This window comes from Manis pentadactyla, chromosome 16 (assembly GCF_030020395.1).
Source record: "Manis pentadactyla isolate mManPen7 chromosome 16, mManPen7.hap1, whole genome shotgun sequence".
NCBI classification, from domain to species: Eukaryota; Metazoa; Chordata; class Mammalia; order Pholidota; family Manidae; genus Manis; species Manis pentadactyla.
In genome coordinates, this window is record NC_080034.1 from 40,253,014 (window position 1) to 40,271,603 (window position 18,590).

The window sequence follows — 18,590 nt, forward strand, 5'->3', positions numbered from 1 at the left end:
TCATCCCTGCACCCTGCCACGTACCCCCAGCCTGTACCCTCTGCCCCCGGCCCCACCCCAACCTTTGGTGGTGGAGTCTGCCGGCTCCCGGTCCTCCCGTGGTGGACTGCCCAGGTCGTTCATGTTGACGGCCACTGTGGACTTGGTCTCCTGTTGGGCCCGCTTCATGCGGTCATGCAGCACCTTGAAGAAGTGCTCTGACTTCTTGTCGCTCATCATCAGGTTGTAGAAGGATTTCTGGGTGGAGAGTGAAATAGGGGGCAGCCTCAGCACTGGGCCTGGCTGTGAGTAACCCTAGGTGAGGCCCTGGAGGGCTCTGACTTCTGCTGCTAGAACAAGGATGAGACACAGATGGGTCCCCCAGATATGCCCAAACTAGGCTGGGGGTGATGTGGACACCCTTGTGCCCTGTGACTAAGGCTGGGTTGGGGGCAATCAGGATTTTGGGGTGGAGGGGGCAGGCCTGGAGGTAATGCTGGAGGCCTCTGCTGGCCTCCAAGCCACCTTGGGCATCTGCCTTTGGCCCTACATCTGTTTATCACACAGCAGCCAGAGACATCCCTTCAAAGTATAGCTCACCTCCCTCCTCTGCTGAAACCCTGCAGTGACCCCATCTCATCCACAGGAAAAGCCACGTCTCACACTGCCTAAGAGGCCACATGATGACCTGCCACCTCTCTGACCCCAGGTCCTACTATTCACGCCACCCCTCCAGTCACATCAGCCACTTCCCCTTTGCACCAGCTGCCTGCTCTGCCCCTGTGCCTGGCCCAACTTGTCCACAAGCTCACCTCTGGGCTCTCAAACGTTTCCCCCTCAGGGGCTGTGTCCAATCAGTCCGAGCACTTTCTAAGCCCCTCACCTGAATTTTCACTGCCCAACATGCTCTCCATATTATTTAGGGGTTACAGTTATTGACCGTTATCCCCTCTAGGATATACGTACCAAGAGAACATGGATTTTTTCCCTTTTGTTCACTGCTGCATCCTTAGTGTCTAGAACACTGACAGGCACTCAATGCAGACTTATCAAAAGAATGAATGAATGAGGATAAAGCAACCAGAGAGGGCTTCTAGAGGAGATAGGCCTTTAGCTGGGCATCACAGATTAAGGAGGCTGTAGAAGAGGAGGGAAGGCAGCCTGAACAGAGGCCAGGAGACAAGAATGGTGCACATAATGGGGCATAGGATGATGGGGAGACAGGCTCAGGCCTGGTTGAACAGGGGGTGTGTACATGGATAGAAAGGAGCCACAGGACATGGGGGTAGACATGGAAGGCAGAGCTGCCCATGGGTAGCCAGACTTGCATGGCCACCATCCTGCAGTCCTCCAGCCAAGCCCCAGTGGCCTCAGCAACACTGTCCCTATCCTAAGTGCGAGGCACCACCCAAAGGATGTGAGCACCGGGCTCATTGCACACCTGGATCTCAGTGTTGCCACCATCCAAGAGGCGGATGGCCAGGCCAATGCTCTCCTGGAAGATCTTCTCATTCTTGGTGCTGGTGATGAGATCGCACACCAGCTTGGTGGCCCCCTCCTTGTCCAGCCGGCACTGGGTGGCTGCGATTGCTGACCAGTCTTGGTCCAGGCCTGGAGTAGGAAAACTTGCTTGAAGGGGAGCTGGTGGGTCAGGGGAATGGAAGGGAAGGCCCAGGGCCTAGGCAAATAGGCCACCCAGAGGCACAGCAGTAGGGAGGTGGTACTGACCAGTGCCCATGGGGTCCGGAAGGTCCCCCCTCGAGCTGGACTTCCGGTTCTGGAGGTAGTTTTGTAGCAGCATCTTGCGCAGCTGATTGCCCTGGGGGAAGGGAGTGAGACCCCACAGTGGCACATGTCACCATTTAGCCATTGGCTCGACAGTCCTGGCTGAGCCCCCAGCACTCCTGGCTGGGCCCACCTGGTGTCCAGCCCACCTGGGCACTCACCCGGTCCCCGTACTTGGTCTTCTTGAGCAGCATTTGCTGCAGGGTCCGCAGCACCTTGACACACAACTTCTCTTCCGACTCCATGAGGTCCTTGGTGTGCTGGATCAGCCTGGCCGGTGGGGAAGGAGGGCACACTTAGGGCGGCCCCTGCTGCCGCCCTCCAGCCATTTCCCCCTTCAGCCCAGGCAGGAGCACACCCAGCCCTCTGACCGGGTGGACCACCAAGTCCCCCCCGGCGGCCCTTCCTGGTCCCGGGCTGCTGTGCACTTGCCATCCCCAGCCCCGCCCAGTGTCCCACTCACTTGGACAGGAAGCCCCCACTCTCACAGCGCTGGTAGGCCTCACTGCCCTCCAGAAAGAGCAACTCGGGCCAGTGCAATACATCCACAAGCACGGACAGCTCAGCCTGCACCAGGGGCTTCAGCCGCTCCTCCAGGGCCGTGATGATGTCCTGGGGTGGGCAGGGGCATTATTGCCGGTGGAGGTGCAGGCCATCTAGACCCACGAGATGACCAGTGCTGCCACCCCACCCAACACCAAACAGCCCCACGGATGAGCCCAGGGCCTATCTGAAGGGACTCAGGTCCACAGAACCTTCTTGAACAAAGTACGATGTCTATTCAGAGCCCCGGCTAAGGCATGAGTCCCGGTTTTCCTCCCTCTCTCCTCCAGCTCTGTGTGACCTCAGGCAAACCCCTTGCCCTTCCTTGGCCTCAGTCTCCTGCCATGTGGGGATGGCAAGTGGCCACACCCCCACAGGCCAACAAGACTGGGGACAGAACTGTGTTGTCTGAACAGGAAGGTGCTGGCAGGGGGTCCCAAGCCCTCTCATGGGCACAAACCCCACTAGCAGACCTCTGAGTTCTCCCAGCTTCCCCAGAAATGATGTGCCTCAGTCTCCTGCCCACAGCCTGCCTGAGTAGCCCCCAAGAAGCAGCACAGGAAGGGTCGCTCCCCGGGAACATGCCCTCCTGGGGCAGACGCCAGGCAGCCCCATGCCCACCTGCAGCTTCTCGATGATGTTCTTGTAGTCCCACTGGTTGGCGGTGGGGATAACACGGGGGAAGGCCCTCGTGGCTGCCTTGTAGCTGGAAGCGTTCCGCTGGGCAGCAGCTGCACAGCTGGCACCACTGCTGAGCAGTGAGCTGATGTGGGCATCCAGGTCCATGGGCAGTGAGATGGCCCGGCCCTTAGCTGAGGGAGAGAGAAGAAGGGGTGCTGGGGAGCCAGCAGGGAGTTGGGGGCTCAGGCAGCAGAGGAACCAGGCTCAGGGCTGCTGTACTGGGAGGCAGAGTGCACTGGACTGAGGGTCCAGGTACCCGCACCCTGGCCCCCCACTTGGACTGAGGTACCCTCTTCCTCTTTCTGGTAAAAAGAAAGGAGTTTCTGCCTCTTTGATTCCACCCTGAAGCCTCCCCTCCCCAGTGCTCCTTAACAGTCAATCTATAGGCCTCCCTCCTGCCTGAGACCATTTGCGAGCACAAGAAACTTTGGTTGGGGAAGTCACCCAGACCCTCCTCCAGGGAGCTAACGCAGAGAAAACAGCCTCTCTTAATTGCCAAGATGCCAGATGGATACCAAGAAGGACTTACTGAGAACCACCAGGAAGCAGATGACAGGCAAGCTTAGGGATAATGTGTTTATCGTGAGGGCCCACGTCCCTGTGCCAAAGGGAGGGGAGGGGGTTGGAACCAGCCAGTGCCCCTGGCACACTCACCCACCATGGCGAGAGTCCGGATGCAGGCCTCCACGGAGCCCCTGAGCTGCTGTTGCAGCCATGGACACTCGAGCAGCCGGGTGGTGGACTGTAGCAGCTGCACCACAATTGTCTGGTGTGTCTGCAAGAAGCAACACGCTTGGTGCTGCAGCCTGGCCCGCCCTCAGCAGCCCCAAGCCTAGTGACCCAGAGAATGGGCATGGGTGGAGGGCAGGGCCTCCAACAACCACCGTATGCCTTCATACTGGCTGGGAAAAGGCACCCCCTTTTCTCTCAGCAGAGCACAGCCTGCCCAACTGGACATGGCAGCCCTGTGAGCCTGCCCCAGGGTTCAGGCCAGGGGCCTAGAGCCATACTGCTGACTTTTCTTCCTTCAAAAACATTTTAAACAATGTTGTAAAAAAGTGATACATTTACATGGTTCAAAAGCCAAAAAGTTATGAAGAGGCATACTTTGAGAAGTCTCACCTCCTCTCTCCTACACTCTACCCTGGAATTGATGGGAGGCACAGAGCCGATATAAATTACCAGAGTCCCACAGTCCCAAAGGGGTTTCAGGACCCAAACACACATGGGTCAAAATAAGCCCACCCTGTGGAGAGTGGGACCCAGCCTTTTCCCACTCTCGAAGCACTAGTCCCACCCGTCCTCAGCCCCTCTACCCTTAGGTAGCCTCTTCTATTGGTTTGTGTGTCCTTCAGTGCTTCTTTAGGATTTCAGTACTGTGGCAGGCTCCTTCCCCAAGAGAACCTGGCTGTCTTTCATTCAAGGCACTCTGGGGCCGAGAAGCCTGGAATCTGTGGATTGACTAAGCGGCTCTGACTCTTCTGGTGATTCAAGTCAAACCTCAAGCTTAGAGCTTTTCTTCTTATACAGATAAGTCTTTAGAAGGCTGTCTACTTATTTCAGTTCTACAAAAAGGATACCATAACCAAGGATCCCTGTGCGCCAGCCCCTCCAGCCTGCTGTGCTGCCCACTGCTTTGTTAACACTGCAGTGTCCCCTGCTGCTCCCAGATCCAGTATACCAAGTGAGTTTGGGAATTCCTGTTCTATGGTACAGTCCCCACTGTATTTCCTGACCCACAGAAACTGTGAAATACTATAATGTTTGTTCTTTCAAACTGCTGTATTTGGGGTAATTTGTTACATGGCATAGACAATACACTTGTGTATCTTTTTTGCTCTCTCTTTAAGCACCACAAGCAAAGAGGGACATATTTTCTGATTTTCCCCCTTCCCTACACAAAAGCTGCCAGGCAAGGAGAAGCCCACCTGCAGGGAGGTGCTGTTTTCAGAGAACGGAGAGCTGAAGAAGGCACTGATGGTGTCCAACACGACGGTCAGCACATACTTCTCCAGGGTGGGGTCAGCCAGGCGCTTCTCACGCTTACTGCAGACCTGGGGTAGGACAGCGAGATGCCTTGGCCGCCCAACACAGGGGCCCCTCCACTGCCAACCCCTGTAAGGCTGCCTCCCCAAGCCACAATCCTGCCCAGCAGTCTGCCTGCCACAGGGACAGACCCGAGCCATGTCCAGGGTGAAGTTCTCAAAGAGTGTCCAGATGTGGTTGCTGGTGTAGATCTCCTTCATCTCTACTTCTGTGTCCACGTAGCAGTGGTTCACGAAGTTCACGTAGGCCATTTTCACCTGGGCAGCCAGGGAGAAGGTCAGGGACACAAGCAGGGCCACATGCCCAGACTCCCCCTCTCTCCATGCTTCACCGATTCCTCCTGACCTCCCCCTTGCTCCTCTATCCATGTGCTTACCACCCTCTCCTGCACCTCCCAGTTCCTAACCACTTCCCCTACTTTGCCTTCCCTCCCTCTTTCTTGCAAGAAAGAATAGCTGTCATGGCCTGGCTTTACCACACCTTCTTCCCCAAGGCCTTCCCTCACCCCCAGCCACCACTCTCAGTCACCAGGGGACCTCATGAACACGCAGGCCTCACCTCAGTCATGCAGTCCTCGTGCGTCACAACAGACACCACGTCTTCCAGGGGCAGCAGGGAGGTGCACTTGATCTCAGTGTAGACGTTCTTGCCCTCGGCGCAGGCAGCCAGCAAATCCACCAGGGAGATGTGGTACATGAGGGGGCTGTGGTCCTCCACACCATCCCGGGCAGTTTTCATCATGTCCAGCAGGTTGGCCAGAGAGGCCTTGTCATTGTAGAACACGACCACATCGTCACCTGCGTTAGTCAGCTGTGGGCAGGAGTGGGGGACACCTCAGACCCCTCAGTGCAGCAGGCCCAGGGCCCCACCATCTCCTGTGTAACGTAAGCCTTCACAGAGCACATACTGCATCTCTCTCATGTCAGCATTTGTTATTTATAGTAATATTATTAATAATTAACATTGTACAGCACTTCCAGTGCCTGGGGTCTCATTTACAAGGTCCTTCATCTCACTTTAGTGTTTGCCCCTTTGCCCCCTGGCCCACTCCACACTGTAAGATGCTTGGGACAGAGACCACGTGTGGCCCAGTCTTAACCTCAGACCTTCATCCTTCATGCCTTAGGTTAACAGGTGTTACTGAGTACCTATTATGCACCAGACGCTAAGGCCCTAGCAATGAGCACAAGGGGTGCAGCCCCTGTCCCTGCCCCCAAGCCCCCATTGCTGCCTGGAGCTTACACTCAACCAACTTCCCGCAGGTACACATGGTCACAGCAGGTGCTTCATCATTTTTAAATAAATGATAAATGAAGGAATGAGCAAGTCCTTGCAGGCCTGTTACTTGAATTCTACTGGGCCCCAGCTTGAGTTCTGTTAGGCCCAAAGCCTGAGTTCTCCTAGACCTGCCTCTCTGATCTTAATTCTCCCTCTGTGTCCCCCTCGCAGCTCAGCACCTCTGTGTTCCTTTTGTGACCCACTGCCTTCTGTAACTCTGGGCCTGCCATGTGAGTCCCCTCTCTGGGCCACCACCCATTCCCTGTGCGCCCCTCAGCCCCGCCCTCACCTCAGTCATGATCATGTCCTGGCATTTCTTGACGTACTTGCCCTCAGCCTTGATGACTGTGTGTAGAAAGTCCAGATACTGCACGTGGCGCCCGTGGGTGGCCAGCAGGTGCACAAAGTGCTGTAGCACTGGCTCGCCCATCTCGGAGCACAGCTGGTAGTTGTTCAGGAAGATGTGCTGCATGGTCTCTGCCTCCAGGAGCTGTGAGTGGGCGGGGTGTCCATCAGAAAAGGGGGTCCAGGCCCCAGCCCACCCAGGTGCCCCATCCCCGTGCCCTCACCCCCGGCGTGAGGAAGAGGTGCAGGTGCTTATGCAGTAGGGCCTGGTTGCCAGGGTTCCCCGCGCAAAACTTCTGCAGGAACTGATGTGTGTAGCGCAGGATCTCCATCATTTTAGCATCGCCCTGGGCGGAGAAAGGGGAGAGGGTGCTGGGTCCCACCCAGCAGAAGGGGGGGCCAGGTCTGAGCCAAGCTCAGATGGGGTGCAGGTGGGGCGGGGCTTGGGAAGGTGGGCCAGGTTCAAGGTGAAAGCTGGGCTTCCAAGTCTGGATACAGAAATGTGTGAGGGGCTGAGGATCAGAGGTTGAGGTGGGACTGGAGTGGGGGGCAAGGCTAAGGGGTCAGGGTCTGGTGAATGGGGGCAATGTCAGGGTCAAGAGTCTGGGTGAGGATTGGGACATAGAATCAAGGTCAGTCAAGGTGAGGGGTGAAGGACCAAATGTTGAGATAATACTAAGAATTGGATTCAGGGGTCAGGTGCCTCTGGGAACAGGCCAAGTCAAAAGGACAGGGTGAGCTGGGTAGGTCAGCATTAAGGGTTAGTGTGTGGTTTGAATTGGGTCAGGGTTCAGGGTGAAGCAGCCCCGAGGAGTCAGAAGTCAGGAGAGTTAGGGGTCACCTTGTCATAGGGGATCTGCAGTAGGTCCAGCATGACCTTGTGGGCATCCATGTTCTTGAGCAGCCTTTGCTGTTTCTTCCTCATTTGCTCCCCGACACCACACATTTTGTTCAGCCGCTCCAGGATCTGGCAGGGCCAGGGGGTGAGCCCAGAGCCCCTTCCCTCCTCCCCAAGCTTCCCTTCCATGAGGCCCACCCCTCAGGCTGGTCTGAGTGCCTTGCCGAGCACAGCCAAGCCTCAGCTCACAGGGGGGACAAGAGGGGGCAGGAGGCATGGCTGCTGAATCAGATTATCACAACAGGGCAGGCAAGCACTAAAACCCGAATCCCACCCATAAGAGTAAATAGAACAATATGACTGTGAAATAGAATTTCACTAAATTCTTTCAGCTTTAAAATAATTCCATCCAGACCTGGGCAGGACTGTTTTTAATGTGCAGTAAAAGCTGGAAGATGTCTATTTTGAAGGCCAGTGGCTGGAAGAGCAGGGAGTCAGAAGAGGCCAGGCCCCCCCTGGGGTAGGAAGGCCTGCAGACCCCACCCCTGAGGACCCCAGCCACTCACGCCCTTGACGATCTGGTAGTTCTCACTGCTCTTCTCCCCAGGCAGGTGCAGAAAGCCTTCCTCATCCGTGGGCCGCTGGGGGCACAAGGCCCTGGGGTCAGCCAGACCCAGCTCTTGCAGGGAGCAGGTCCCAGCAACCTGCAGCCCCACTTACCTCCTTCTTGTCTTTGGCAGCACCTGCCTCCACCTCCTCGCCCTTGCCACTGCCCTTCTTGTCCACCCACAGCTCTGACTTTTCCACCATGGTCCGCAGTCGGTCCAGCTCTGACTTGATCACCTTGTAGTTCTCCACATCCTGAGCTGAGATCAGCAGCTGCACCTGAAGGTCGAGACGGGCTTGCCAAGTGAGGTGAGTACCCCAGGTCCACTGCCTCAGAGATTCCTGGTGCCTGGCATAGGTGCCTGGTGCCTGCCCTATGCCAGGCCTCTGCTCCTGGCATTTCTTTCTGTTCCCCCACTGTTCCTCCCCACCAAGTCAAATCTTACTCAATATTTATGGTCCTGTTGTAAGTCCACCACCTCCAGGAAGCCTTCCCTGATGGCCACAGGCCTCCCTGCACTCTTTTGTCATGAGATGCCACATCACCTGGCTTCAGTTATTTGTTGACTCATGTCAAATGCTGCTAAGGCCTATCACTTGTTCACTCAGACCCCAACCAGGACAGGGCAAAGCATACTGGCATCATTGAATGAACTGGCTGCTGAAGGACCTGAACCTGACTCCCACTTTACTTGCTCTGGGTCAGCAGGTAAACTAACCTGGAGGAAAGCTCCCTGGGGCTCGAGTTCCCCACCCCTACAAAACCTGAACGACAGTAACGACCATTTGCTGTCAGCTATGAGAATTCCATCAACACAAGTCCAACACTCAGAGCCTGCCACACAGCAAGCACTTGTGAGATGCCCGTCCCATTTCACAGAGAGCTGTCAAGACCATATGACTTCACAATAACAAAAACCAGTCACCTAGTTAGAGCGGACCGTGTGCCAAGAATGATTTGAAGCTAACAAAGGTGCACATGGTATAGTTTGCAAACTGTAAAATGCTGTCCATATTAGCACTTGAGAAACAACAGGCTTTGAACCAAACCAAGAGAAGATAAAAGTGGCCAAGACTTGGCCCTCACCTATAAGGAGCTCAGCAAGGCGCAGAACTGCAAACGTGCACCTCGAGCAGCCCCCTGAGCTGTGAGCTCATCCATCGTTGCTCACCCCCAGTGCCCAGTGCCACTCAGTGCGTTGCCAGGGCAGCCTGCCTAGCCAGTGCCAGGGCTAAGTGGTGCACAGGCCTTCCTTCCCCACCGCAAGGGCCAGAATTTAGTGCGGGCAGCACCTGCTTGAAGGTGTGCATGGCCTCCTGGCGCTGGCTGAAGTGCTTGAAGAGCAGCTGCAGGGCGCCCGAAACCAGCGGCGCGTAGTCATGCATGGTGAGGTGGATGAGTACACGCAGGAACATGCGGCCGCCCTCATCGTCCACCTCCAGCATGCTGCTCGTCTTCCTGCAGCACCGGGAGGAATGGTTGGTAGGCTGCCTGCTGTCCTGGGGGAAAGCACGCTCCCTGGCACCCACTAGCAGATGCGGCGCCCAGTGCATTATTTGCTAAAAATGTTGATCAGTCATACACAGCTGCTGCCCTGAGCTCCCCAAGTGATTCCCCACATCCCCCAGGATCCTGCAAGGCTCCGTTTGATTATGCAACCAAGGCAGGGACTCCTCATAGGGCACAGGCAGACACGCTGCAAGGGACTCATGGATAGAGGTTGGGACCATGAACCACGGCGGAGGAAAAGCCCATCTGCATTTTCACCAATCTCTAATCAGAATGTAGCATTTCTTTCAGTGAGAAAAAAATCAGTTGTACCTGTGACTTCATTACTCAAAAAAATTCACAGGTGTTTTCGTATCACCTCAGAGTTGTTACAGAAATTGTGAAATATCATTTACATTCATCACTATTTCAAAGTAATGCCACTAATTACACCCCCCACAGCTTGTTATTTAATGTGCTAATAAAGAAGCACATACATAACTGTTATTTCCAATTTGTTTTTTTGAATATTTTGATAACTGTATCTCAAGGCTTTTAGTTCCCATTGTAATTTTATGCACTTTATTTTACGGTTTTAGAAATAGCAGTCTGAGAAGGGGTCCAAAGTCTTCACTAGGCGCCAAGAGTGTGGCACAGATGTGGTTAAAAGCCCGCAGCTCAGGGGTGGCCCCTTCCCACCCAGCCCTCCATAGAGCAGCAGGCTGCAGGGCCCCCCACCTCCTCCCTGCTGGAACACGGGGACACCCTTCCGGCTTCCTGGCCCAAGTCCTGATGCACAAACAGGCATGGACGCCCTGAGTGGAGGCACAGGAATGACCAGTATGATACTGGGACCCAGGTGGCCCCTGTATCACTGGAGCCGGGCAGGCAAGGGAGGCTCAGAGCACAAGGCCAGGGGACTCCTGCCCCAGAGCATGGTAAGGGGCCGCACGGGGAAGTAACAGAGGAGGCAGGGGCCAGCTCCAGCCTTGGGAAACTCAGCCTTGAGACCCAAGAAGGGGTCTCAAGCCTATGTTAGCATCACCCACCTAACCCCACCTCAACCCTGGCCTCACCCCACTCCAAACATGGCCTCCGCCTGCTCCCCGATGCGATCCAGGTTCATGGTGGCAGCTGTGGGGAGCAAGAAGGGGCAGATGGGGCAGGGGGCAGGTGGCAGGTCCATGCCCAGGGAAGATGGGGAGCACAGGAGTGAGGGAGTAGGAAGAGACCCAAACCACCCCTTCTCCACACTGGCTGGGTGTCAGCCCTGCGTGCCTGCCACTGCTCAGCAAGGAGGTGGAACCACAGGGCAGGGACCAGAGCAGTCCCACTGCCATGAGGGTACAGCCGAGTTCTGGGCAGGGAGTCCTGGTCGGGTTCAGCCTCTGACTGGCTGTGATCTTGGGCAAGTCCCTACCCCTGTATGGGCCTCAGTTTTCCTGTTTAGGAAACAGAGGTAATTACCCCTGCCCTTCCCCCTCACTGTGGCCGTTAAATGAGCCAGTGGAGAAGAAAGGCCGCTGTGGGCTGGGGAGCTGGCCCCGAGGTGTTCCCCAGCCTCCACCCATTGCTGCACACCCCTGGGCGAGCCACACAGCCTCAGCCTGAAGCAGGGGAAGGCAGGGCAGCACTCACTGGTAGAGTCGAAGGCAGGGGCTGTGCCATCGGCCCCACTGTCCTGCATGGGAAACACCTCCACAAACTCCTTCTTGAAGACAGACAGAAGGTAGGAGATGCGGTAATCCAGGCGGACATTGAGGATGAACTGGAGAAGTGGGGAGGGAATGGGGTGAAGACCGGTCTGAGGTCAGGAGGGATGTGGGTTACCCCAAAAAAGCTCTCGCTCAGAGATTACAGGCGCTCCAGGCTGTCACAACCAGGACAGCCAAGGCTCCTCTTCCCAGGGATGCCCTGGGTGCCCTCTCCTCAGCTCCTGCCCCCGTGATGAGGGACAGCACCTCTCTCAGAATGAGGCAGAGACCCCCCCTCTCCCAGGCCACTCAGTCCCTCTTCCCCAGGCTGAATGCTGACAGAAAAGAGAATAAAGCTTCCCAGGTCCAAAGGCCAACTCTTGTCCTCCTATCCGGCTCTGCTGCACAGACCTGGGGCTCCAGAGGAGGTGGGGGACCACCACTGTGAGGTAGCAGGAGAGACCACTGAGGGCAGGGGGGTGCAGATGCCGGGCTTGCAGACACCCCTGACTTGCCTCTATCCTCACATGGCACAGAACCTCTGGCCACACCCCAGAACTCAGATCCGGGAGACCCCAGCCCCTTCCCCAAGTATTGCTGGGGAGTCTCAGACAAGATCCAGAATAGGGAAGACTGTGTCTGCCTCAGCAGGAAATGGGCTCTCAAATCCCTAGCTCTCCCTCAAAATCTCCGGAGAGCCTGCCACAGCACAGACTGTGGGCCCCACCTCCAGCATCTCTGATGCTTAGGCCTGGGGTGGGGCCCGAGAATGTGCTTTTCTAAGTTCCCAGGTGAGACTGATGCTGCTGGTCCAAGGACCACACTTTGAGAACCACTGGACTACACAGCAGATCATTGTGGAGACTCCCAGTACCAGATCCTGTGATGTGAGGGTGTTCACTCCACCCAAACCCCTGTACCTGCTCCCCCTCCCCTGCCCTGTCTCCAGCCCTTCCCACCATGGTCCTGGCCTAGCCACCTGCAGGATTTCCAGGATCTTCAGCTTGGTCTCCATCACCACGATGTCTTCATTCTCTTCAAACTTGCTTCTGTCCAGTGGCTCAGGGGCACCAGCACTGGCAGACAGGCTGGGGGTGCCAAAGACAGACTGCTTTCTGCTCAGCACCATGGTGGACATCATGTGGCCCACACCCTGGATGGACCGCCGAACATTCTTACCTGCAGAGCAGGAAGCAGAATGGGGTCACAGAGAGTGCACAGCAGGGACCCCAGGTCTGACTCTGTCTCCCTCAGCTGCAGAACAAAGCCACACTAAGGAAGGGGCAAGGCTAACCCAGTAAGGCTTCCTGGGGTAGGTGAGCTTTAAGCCAAATCTAGGAAAAGAGGGGACAGCCAGAGCAAAGGTGAACTATATGACTATATGGGGAGATCAGTGAGAATTCTGTGGGAAATCAAGAGATGTTACAGAGCATAGGGGCTGCGGGGACACAGTGTAGGGAGCACAAAACACCAGGTGTCACTCTGTGCTCTTCTTGTTTAGATGAGTTTATGCCACGTGGAGGTATCCTTGAAGGCCGGGCTGTAGTCATCCCTCTGACTGCCACCCTTCTTCCTCATACTCCTGGATGCCAGGGCTATGTCTCATGTCACTGTCATTCCATGATGGCAGTTCTTGTCCCCCACCTCTGACTAAGAGTTTCCCAGGCTGGGCCTGTGTCTCCACTCCTTCCTCATCTCCCCTAAAGACCAAGCTGTATTGGCAGGCAACTTGCCCAGACTCGCAGGGTCACCAAAGCAGCTGGGCAAGGGGACCCTCTGGTCCAGGAGAGACCAGGAGGCCGCCTACACAGGGTGGTTGATCACAGAGGCCTTCAGGCACTAAGAGTAAACTGAGGGAGCGGTGCAAAGCCTCACCGCCTGAGTCCTCGTAAGCCTGCAGCAAGGCCGGGGGTCCCTGCACGCAGTCGATGATGCCCAGCAGCGTGCGCGTGAGCCGCAGCAGCTCGCTGAAGCTGTAGAAGCCGAAGTAGATGAGATTGTGCGCCAGGCTGACCACCTGCGGAGGGGGCGTGGCCGCGTTTGATTGTGGGCGGGGCCTCGCCCCGGACCGGGCCAGGGCGGGAAGCTGGGGCTGAGCCCAGGACGCTGGGGGGGCGGGGGGGTAAGGCAGGACTTCTGGGAGGGCGGGGCTGCGTGAAAGGAGCCGACCAAAGCCGGCTAATGAGGAAGCAAGGCCCACAGGAGACGCTACTGTTGGGGCAAGAGGGCTAAGTGCAGGAAGGTCGGGAGGCTCCTGGCAAGGGCTTGTGACTCAGGTCCAGGATAAGAGAGTGAATGAGTGGACAAAGGGCAGGCAGAGGATCAGCCTCCCACTTGGGAGTCCCAGCTGTCTGTGTGGTCCCCCTGCAATGGCCAGGGGCACTGAGGGGAGTGAGGCCATGCTCCCTGGGGGTGAATGATGCCTAGTGAGGGGGTCTAGCCAGGGCCCCACAGAGCCCCAGCGCACCTCAAAGGTGAGCTTGTTCTTCTCCTCATTGGCAAAGGGCACGGCCTCGCCCACCACGTTGTTGAGGTAGTCCTCTACAAACTCCATGGTGCTGGCAAACTTGTTCTTCTTGTCGTCTCGGGAGGTGTTGAGGTTGGAATCATAGCTGGGGGTGGAGGCAGGAGGCATGAGGGTACCTGAGATCCCCCCAGCCCAGCTTTGCCGGCCCACCCTCCTCTACCCATCTCACTCCTTGATGGTGATGGCTGTGGGGATCTCAGTCCAGAGGCGGGCGAACTTGACGGGCGTGACCAGTTCCTGCGGGTCCCTGTCCACGTGCACATGCAGCATCAGATGGCAGAAGGAGGCACGCAGGTCAAAGGGCAGCATCTCATCCGCCATGCACAAGAAGATGAGGTCAACACCCAGCTGCTGGGAGATCTCGTCAATGGCCAGGTACTGCCGGTCCAGGCACATGCGGGCAAACAGCTTCAGCTGGTACCTGCAGGGCAGAGGGGATGGTGAGGACACGGAGGCAGGGGCCAGTGAGGGCTGCTAGCATATGGGACTGGGCTTATTGTGGGCTCAAGAAGGTGGCAGAGGGACTTCGGTTAAACCAGGCACCAGTCACTATAAGGAAAGGACACAAGTCTGAGTGACAAAGGTGAAAAAGCCTGAAATGAGGGGCATTTGCCTATCTCCCCCTCCTTACCTGGAGGTGTTCATGGCTGCAAGGCTAGGAGAGGGAGGGGAAGGGACCAACCTTGAGTAGGTGGGCGAGGGCAAGACTGGGTAAAAGGAGGGGAAGGTGAATGGCAGGTGCCAGGAGAGCGGGATGGAAGGGCTGCTGAAATGGTGCTGCAGGAAGAGTCGCTGTGCGCTCGGTGACGGCATGCCCTCTGCTTCCTCCGCAGGACATATTGTGGCTCTGGCTGGGAGTCACATGGCCCAGGTTTGAACCACACTCACCACTTACAGCTGGGAAAACTTGGGCAAGTTTCTCTACCTCTCTGTGCCTGCCACCCCAACTCTGAGGGTAATGATAGTCCCTACCTAACAGAGTTGTCGTGAGGCTTAAAATAAACGATCAGATGAAGTACTTCCAACAGTGTCTGGTATACAGTGAGCATTTGATAAGTGTTATCTAGTATTTCTATTTTAAGATATACATATATATATATATATATGTTTGGAGACCGGTTTGGGTTTCTTTCAGGGCTGGTGATGTGCTGAGCCTGGCCTCCAGGCCACCCCATGCAATTCGGGCTACCCAGTCATCCTTCACTCAGCCTCCCCGGTGAAGGCTGCCTTGCGGGCAGGTGGAGGCAAGAGCTCCCTCTTGAAGGGAGGGACTGGCGGAAGGCCTGCTGAGAAGGCCAGAGGGAGCTGGAAGCACTGAAGGAGGGGAAGAGGCTGGGGCCAGAGGGCACCTGTAGTAGCTGAGAACGTTCTCGTCGTGGGCGTTGCCGGCCCGCGCCTCCTGGGCCAGCTGCCTCACGCTCTTCTCATGGTGCTCGTTATTCCTGTCGGTCCAAGTGAGCCACACTTCCTCCTCTGAGTACTCGATGCTCAGGTACTCATGGGACTGGGCCATCTCCTTCACTGGTCGAAGCCTGCAAACCAGTGTCATCCATCACAGGGAGCAGGATCAGGGCCGGACTCCGTGCCCAGAGCTGTCCCTAAGCATGGCCCACCACACAGACCTCGCCTCCCTCAGCCTGGCCCAGTGCCAGCTCACTCCTCACACAGACTGAGCTTCTCAAGCACAGGGACCTTGGCTTATTCTCCCGTGCCTTTCCCCCGCCCCACACAGTGCCAGCACAGAGCTGGGCACACAGCAGGCATGGGGTACAGAGCTGTATAGAGCAAGGAGGCTGCTTCTAGTGAAGCCAGGCAGGGCCCCAGCTCTGAGTGTCTGGGAGCCGGGCAGGGTGGAGCCCTGGGTGGGGTCAGGAGGCGGCGCAGCTGGCTCACTCAGTTTGGATGAGAATGTCGCTGTTCTTGGGGTCCAGCACACACTTGCAGATGAGCTCCTGGGTGACAGGAATAGCGATGTGGTTGGACACACACAGGTCAGAGAGGTAGTCCAGGAACCTGGGCAGTGACAGTGCGGGTGGGGGGAGCTCAGAGGCTGGTCCCTGGAGGGGAAGAAGCCCACCTCTTCCCCCAGCTGGCAGCACCAGTCCCTGGAACCAGTTTGCTGCTCCTGCTCCTGCCCCCTCTCCAAGGCTCGGAGATGGGTGCAAAGGACTCCCGGCTGCCCAGGGAGGGACAACCCACAGACATCACCCTACGGCAGGGGGGAGGCTTGATAGGGGCCAGGGGCTCAGGGTAAAGGTGGTAGCAGAATAGCAGTGACATTCAAAATATTTAACAACTGCTTCAATCCATGCATCCACTGTGTCATGGGAGGAGGGTCTTGGTGCCTGCTGCTGTACCAGGTGTCAACCCTCCTGTGGGGCCAAATTTGGGAGGGTTTCCCAGAAGGGGCTGCAGATACCAGGGCCTCAGAGAGGTGACAGTTTACCAACAGAGGCAGAAGTATTTCAATATTTTAAAAACCAGCACAGGCAGACTCTACCCTGGGCAGGGGTGGGACAGAGAAGGGAGTGCGTGCAGTAGGGGGGGAGCCCACCTGGGCTCCCGGTTCTTCCGCACGAGGCTGACAAAGGTCTCCACCTCAGTCTTGGTGATGTGCTTCTCCAGGAGCTTGCGGTTGTTATGCAGCAAGGCGGTGATGGTGTCCTCGGCCAGGATGTCATAGCCGATCTGGGACTGCATCATCCCGAACTGCTTGGCGATGTGCTCCTGGGGGGCAGATGGCCGGGGGTCACGGGGAGCCCAGCTCTGCTCCAGAGCACTGCCCCCAGACTCTGAGACAGGGACCTGACACAGGCAGGGGACCCCAACCCTAGAAAGGTGGAGTTCAGGAGAGGAAGTCAGCACCAGGCAGAAGAGGGGGTCTATATAACATTATTCGGCTCACAGTCTGTCTCCCTACCAAAATGAAACTTCCATGAGGGAGGAAACTTGCCTGTCTGGCAGGACCAGCTACATAATGTGTGGGGCCCAGTACAAAATGAAATAGCAGGACCTTTGTTCAAAATTGAGGAATTTTAAGCTGGCAACAGCAGAGCATTAAACCCGGGCCTTCTGAGTGTGGAGCCAGGCTGCGCACCCATGAAGCCAGCCCCCAGGGCTTAAAACAGTGTGCCTCACACACACTGTGCCTCAGTAAACATTTGCTGCATGAATGAAAGCATGAGTGAGGGATGGGCAGGCCGGCGAGCAGGTGAGGGCCTGTGCAGAGGCGGCTCACCTGATTCTTGCGGTAGTCCTCCTGAGAGTGGCGCAGCACGCGGTAGCACAGGCGGAACATGTGCTGGTAGGGAGCGTTCTTCTGGTCCGACAGCTCCTCCAGCCGCACCAGAGGGCCCTCACCCACCTTGTCACGGAACGGGGCTTTCAGAATGCCAAAGATCTGGGGGAGCAGGGAGAATGAGAAGGGGTCCCCACAACTGCCGACATCCCTAATTATCGCAGGAACCCTAAGCACCAAACTGACCCTGACATTAACCTCAAGCCACCCTGACATTAACCCCAAGGTGATTCTAAGCTGGACTTCAACACCAGCCCAGCTCCAGCACCCACTCCCTCTCCTGGCAGGAATCCTGAAGCTGACCTCGGCCCACCCCTCCCCATAGCGAATTCTAATCCCAGCTCAGATCCTGGGCCTGACTCAGCAGCTGGGGAAGAGCAGAGGGTTGCCACAGCTCAGGGGCCTGAGGCTAAGAGAAAAGGCAAGCCAGGCCGGTGCAGCCAGAGCTTAAGAGATGAGACACAGGCTTGCTTCATCCAAAAAATATTTAAGGCAATTAAATATTTCAAACGGCAGGGTTTGGGTGGGGGTGAAAATTTATTCTAGAACAGAGACAAAGAAACAGACTGAATGGAATGAGAAAATCTTAGTTGGATCCTGGCTAAAGGGAAAAAAAAAAACAAGCTTTAAAAGGCATTTTGGAAAAGGCAGAGAAATGTGGTATGGACTGGATATATTATTGCTAATTTTCTTAGGTGTGATAATGTTACTGGGCTTACACAGGACTTATTCTTAGGAGATGCATGCTGAAAAATTTAGCATGCACCCTACTTTGAAAGGCGCATATGGAAGGAAGGTTGTGCAGATGTAGTTACATAAAGCCAAGCTGACGAAATGGTAACAAGCATATTCAGGCAGTGGGTGTAGTTTTCTTTCAATACTTTCCCAATAGTTGAAATTTTCCTAATAAAAATTTCAAGAAAAATTATTTTTAAAGTACAAGTTCTGGACCCAATGTCCTGAGTTCAAATCCTGGCCCTGCTGCCTCCTAGCTACATAGTCTCAGTCAAGCTACTCCAACCTCAGTATGCCTCGGTTTCCTCGTGGGTAACAGGATAATGGTACCTCCCCAGGTTGAGCAGATCAAATGAACCCATACATGTAGGGGTCTCAGGACAGTGCTTGCATGGGGTAAGTGCACAATAAATACTCCATTTTTTTAAAAGTGATGAGAAGCATGAGGGAGACTACAGCTCAACTGGAGAGGAGGTCCCGGCGTGGCCTCCCACCCCCCACACATGGGCAACGGCACCTGTCTGAGAATGTTCTGCTCCCTCATCAGCTTCTGCCGTTCCCGGTTGGCCTTGGTGACCATGATGTCCAACACGTTCTGCCCGTTGTTGGGGACGTCGCTGACGAAGAACACTAGGTCCTCCAGCAGCTGGATGACAAACCTTCATGAAGGGATGCCAGGGATGAGTGTGAGGCACCCACCTGGGGACAGCCCCAAGGACCCCATTTGGCCTGCCCCAGGTGGCAGG

At 56.1% G+C, this 18,590-nt stretch overlaps 1 protein-coding gene across 3 annotated transcripts in view; it reads right to left on the reverse strand.

Moving 5' to 3' along the window:
* The window catches only part of ITPR3 (inositol 1,4,5-trisphosphate receptor type 3), a 63,786-nt gene that overhangs the window by 11,538 nt on the left and 33,658 nt on the right, over window positions 1–18,590 (reverse strand). For all 3 annotated transcript variants that reach the window (XR_005025130.2, XM_036887066.2, XM_057494177.1), the window contains exons 15-41: window positions 18,362–18,503; window positions 17,050–17,211; window positions 16,366–16,538; window positions 15,705–15,824; window positions 15,161–15,343; window positions 13,981–14,232; window positions 13,752–13,896; window positions 13,160–13,301; window positions 12,264–12,463; window positions 11,229–11,358; window positions 10,667–10,724; window positions 9,395–9,560; window positions 8,216–8,380; window positions 8,062–8,136; window positions 7,499–7,624; window positions 6,882–7,004; window positions 6,602–6,802; window positions 5,593–5,844; window positions 5,166–5,291; window positions 4,917–5,042; window positions 3,643–3,763; window positions 2,929–3,119; window positions 2,228–2,376; window positions 1,926–2,034; window positions 1,708–1,798; window positions 1,421–1,590; window positions 63–237 (exon numbers count right to left, since the gene is read on the reverse strand). Coding sequence is in view for 2 of the 3 variants with exons in the window: in XM_036887066.2 (XP_036742961.2) it covers window positions 63–237; window positions 1,421–1,590; window positions 1,708–1,798; window positions 1,926–2,034; window positions 2,228–2,376; window positions 2,929–3,119; window positions 3,643–3,763; window positions 4,917–5,042; window positions 5,166–5,291; window positions 5,593–5,844; window positions 6,602–6,802; window positions 6,882–7,004; window positions 7,499–7,624; window positions 8,062–8,136; window positions 8,216–8,380; window positions 9,395–9,560; window positions 10,667–10,724; window positions 11,229–11,358; window positions 12,264–12,463; window positions 13,160–13,301; window positions 13,752–13,896; window positions 13,981–14,232; window positions 15,161–15,343; window positions 15,705–15,824; window positions 16,366–16,538; window positions 17,050–17,211; window positions 18,362–18,503 (4,073 nt within the window). In the remaining variant the exon portion in view is untranslated. The remainder of the gene's footprint in view (window positions 1–62; window positions 238–1,420; window positions 1,591–1,707; window positions 1,799–1,925; window positions 2,035–2,227; window positions 2,377–2,928; window positions 3,120–3,642; window positions 3,764–4,916; window positions 5,043–5,165; window positions 5,292–5,592; window positions 5,845–6,601; window positions 6,803–6,881; window positions 7,005–7,498; window positions 7,625–8,061; window positions 8,137–8,215; window positions 8,381–9,394; window positions 9,561–10,666; window positions 10,725–11,228; window positions 11,359–12,263; window positions 12,464–13,159; window positions 13,302–13,751; window positions 13,897–13,980; window positions 14,233–15,160; window positions 15,344–15,704; window positions 15,825–16,365; window positions 16,539–17,049; window positions 17,212–18,361; window positions 18,504–18,590) is intronic.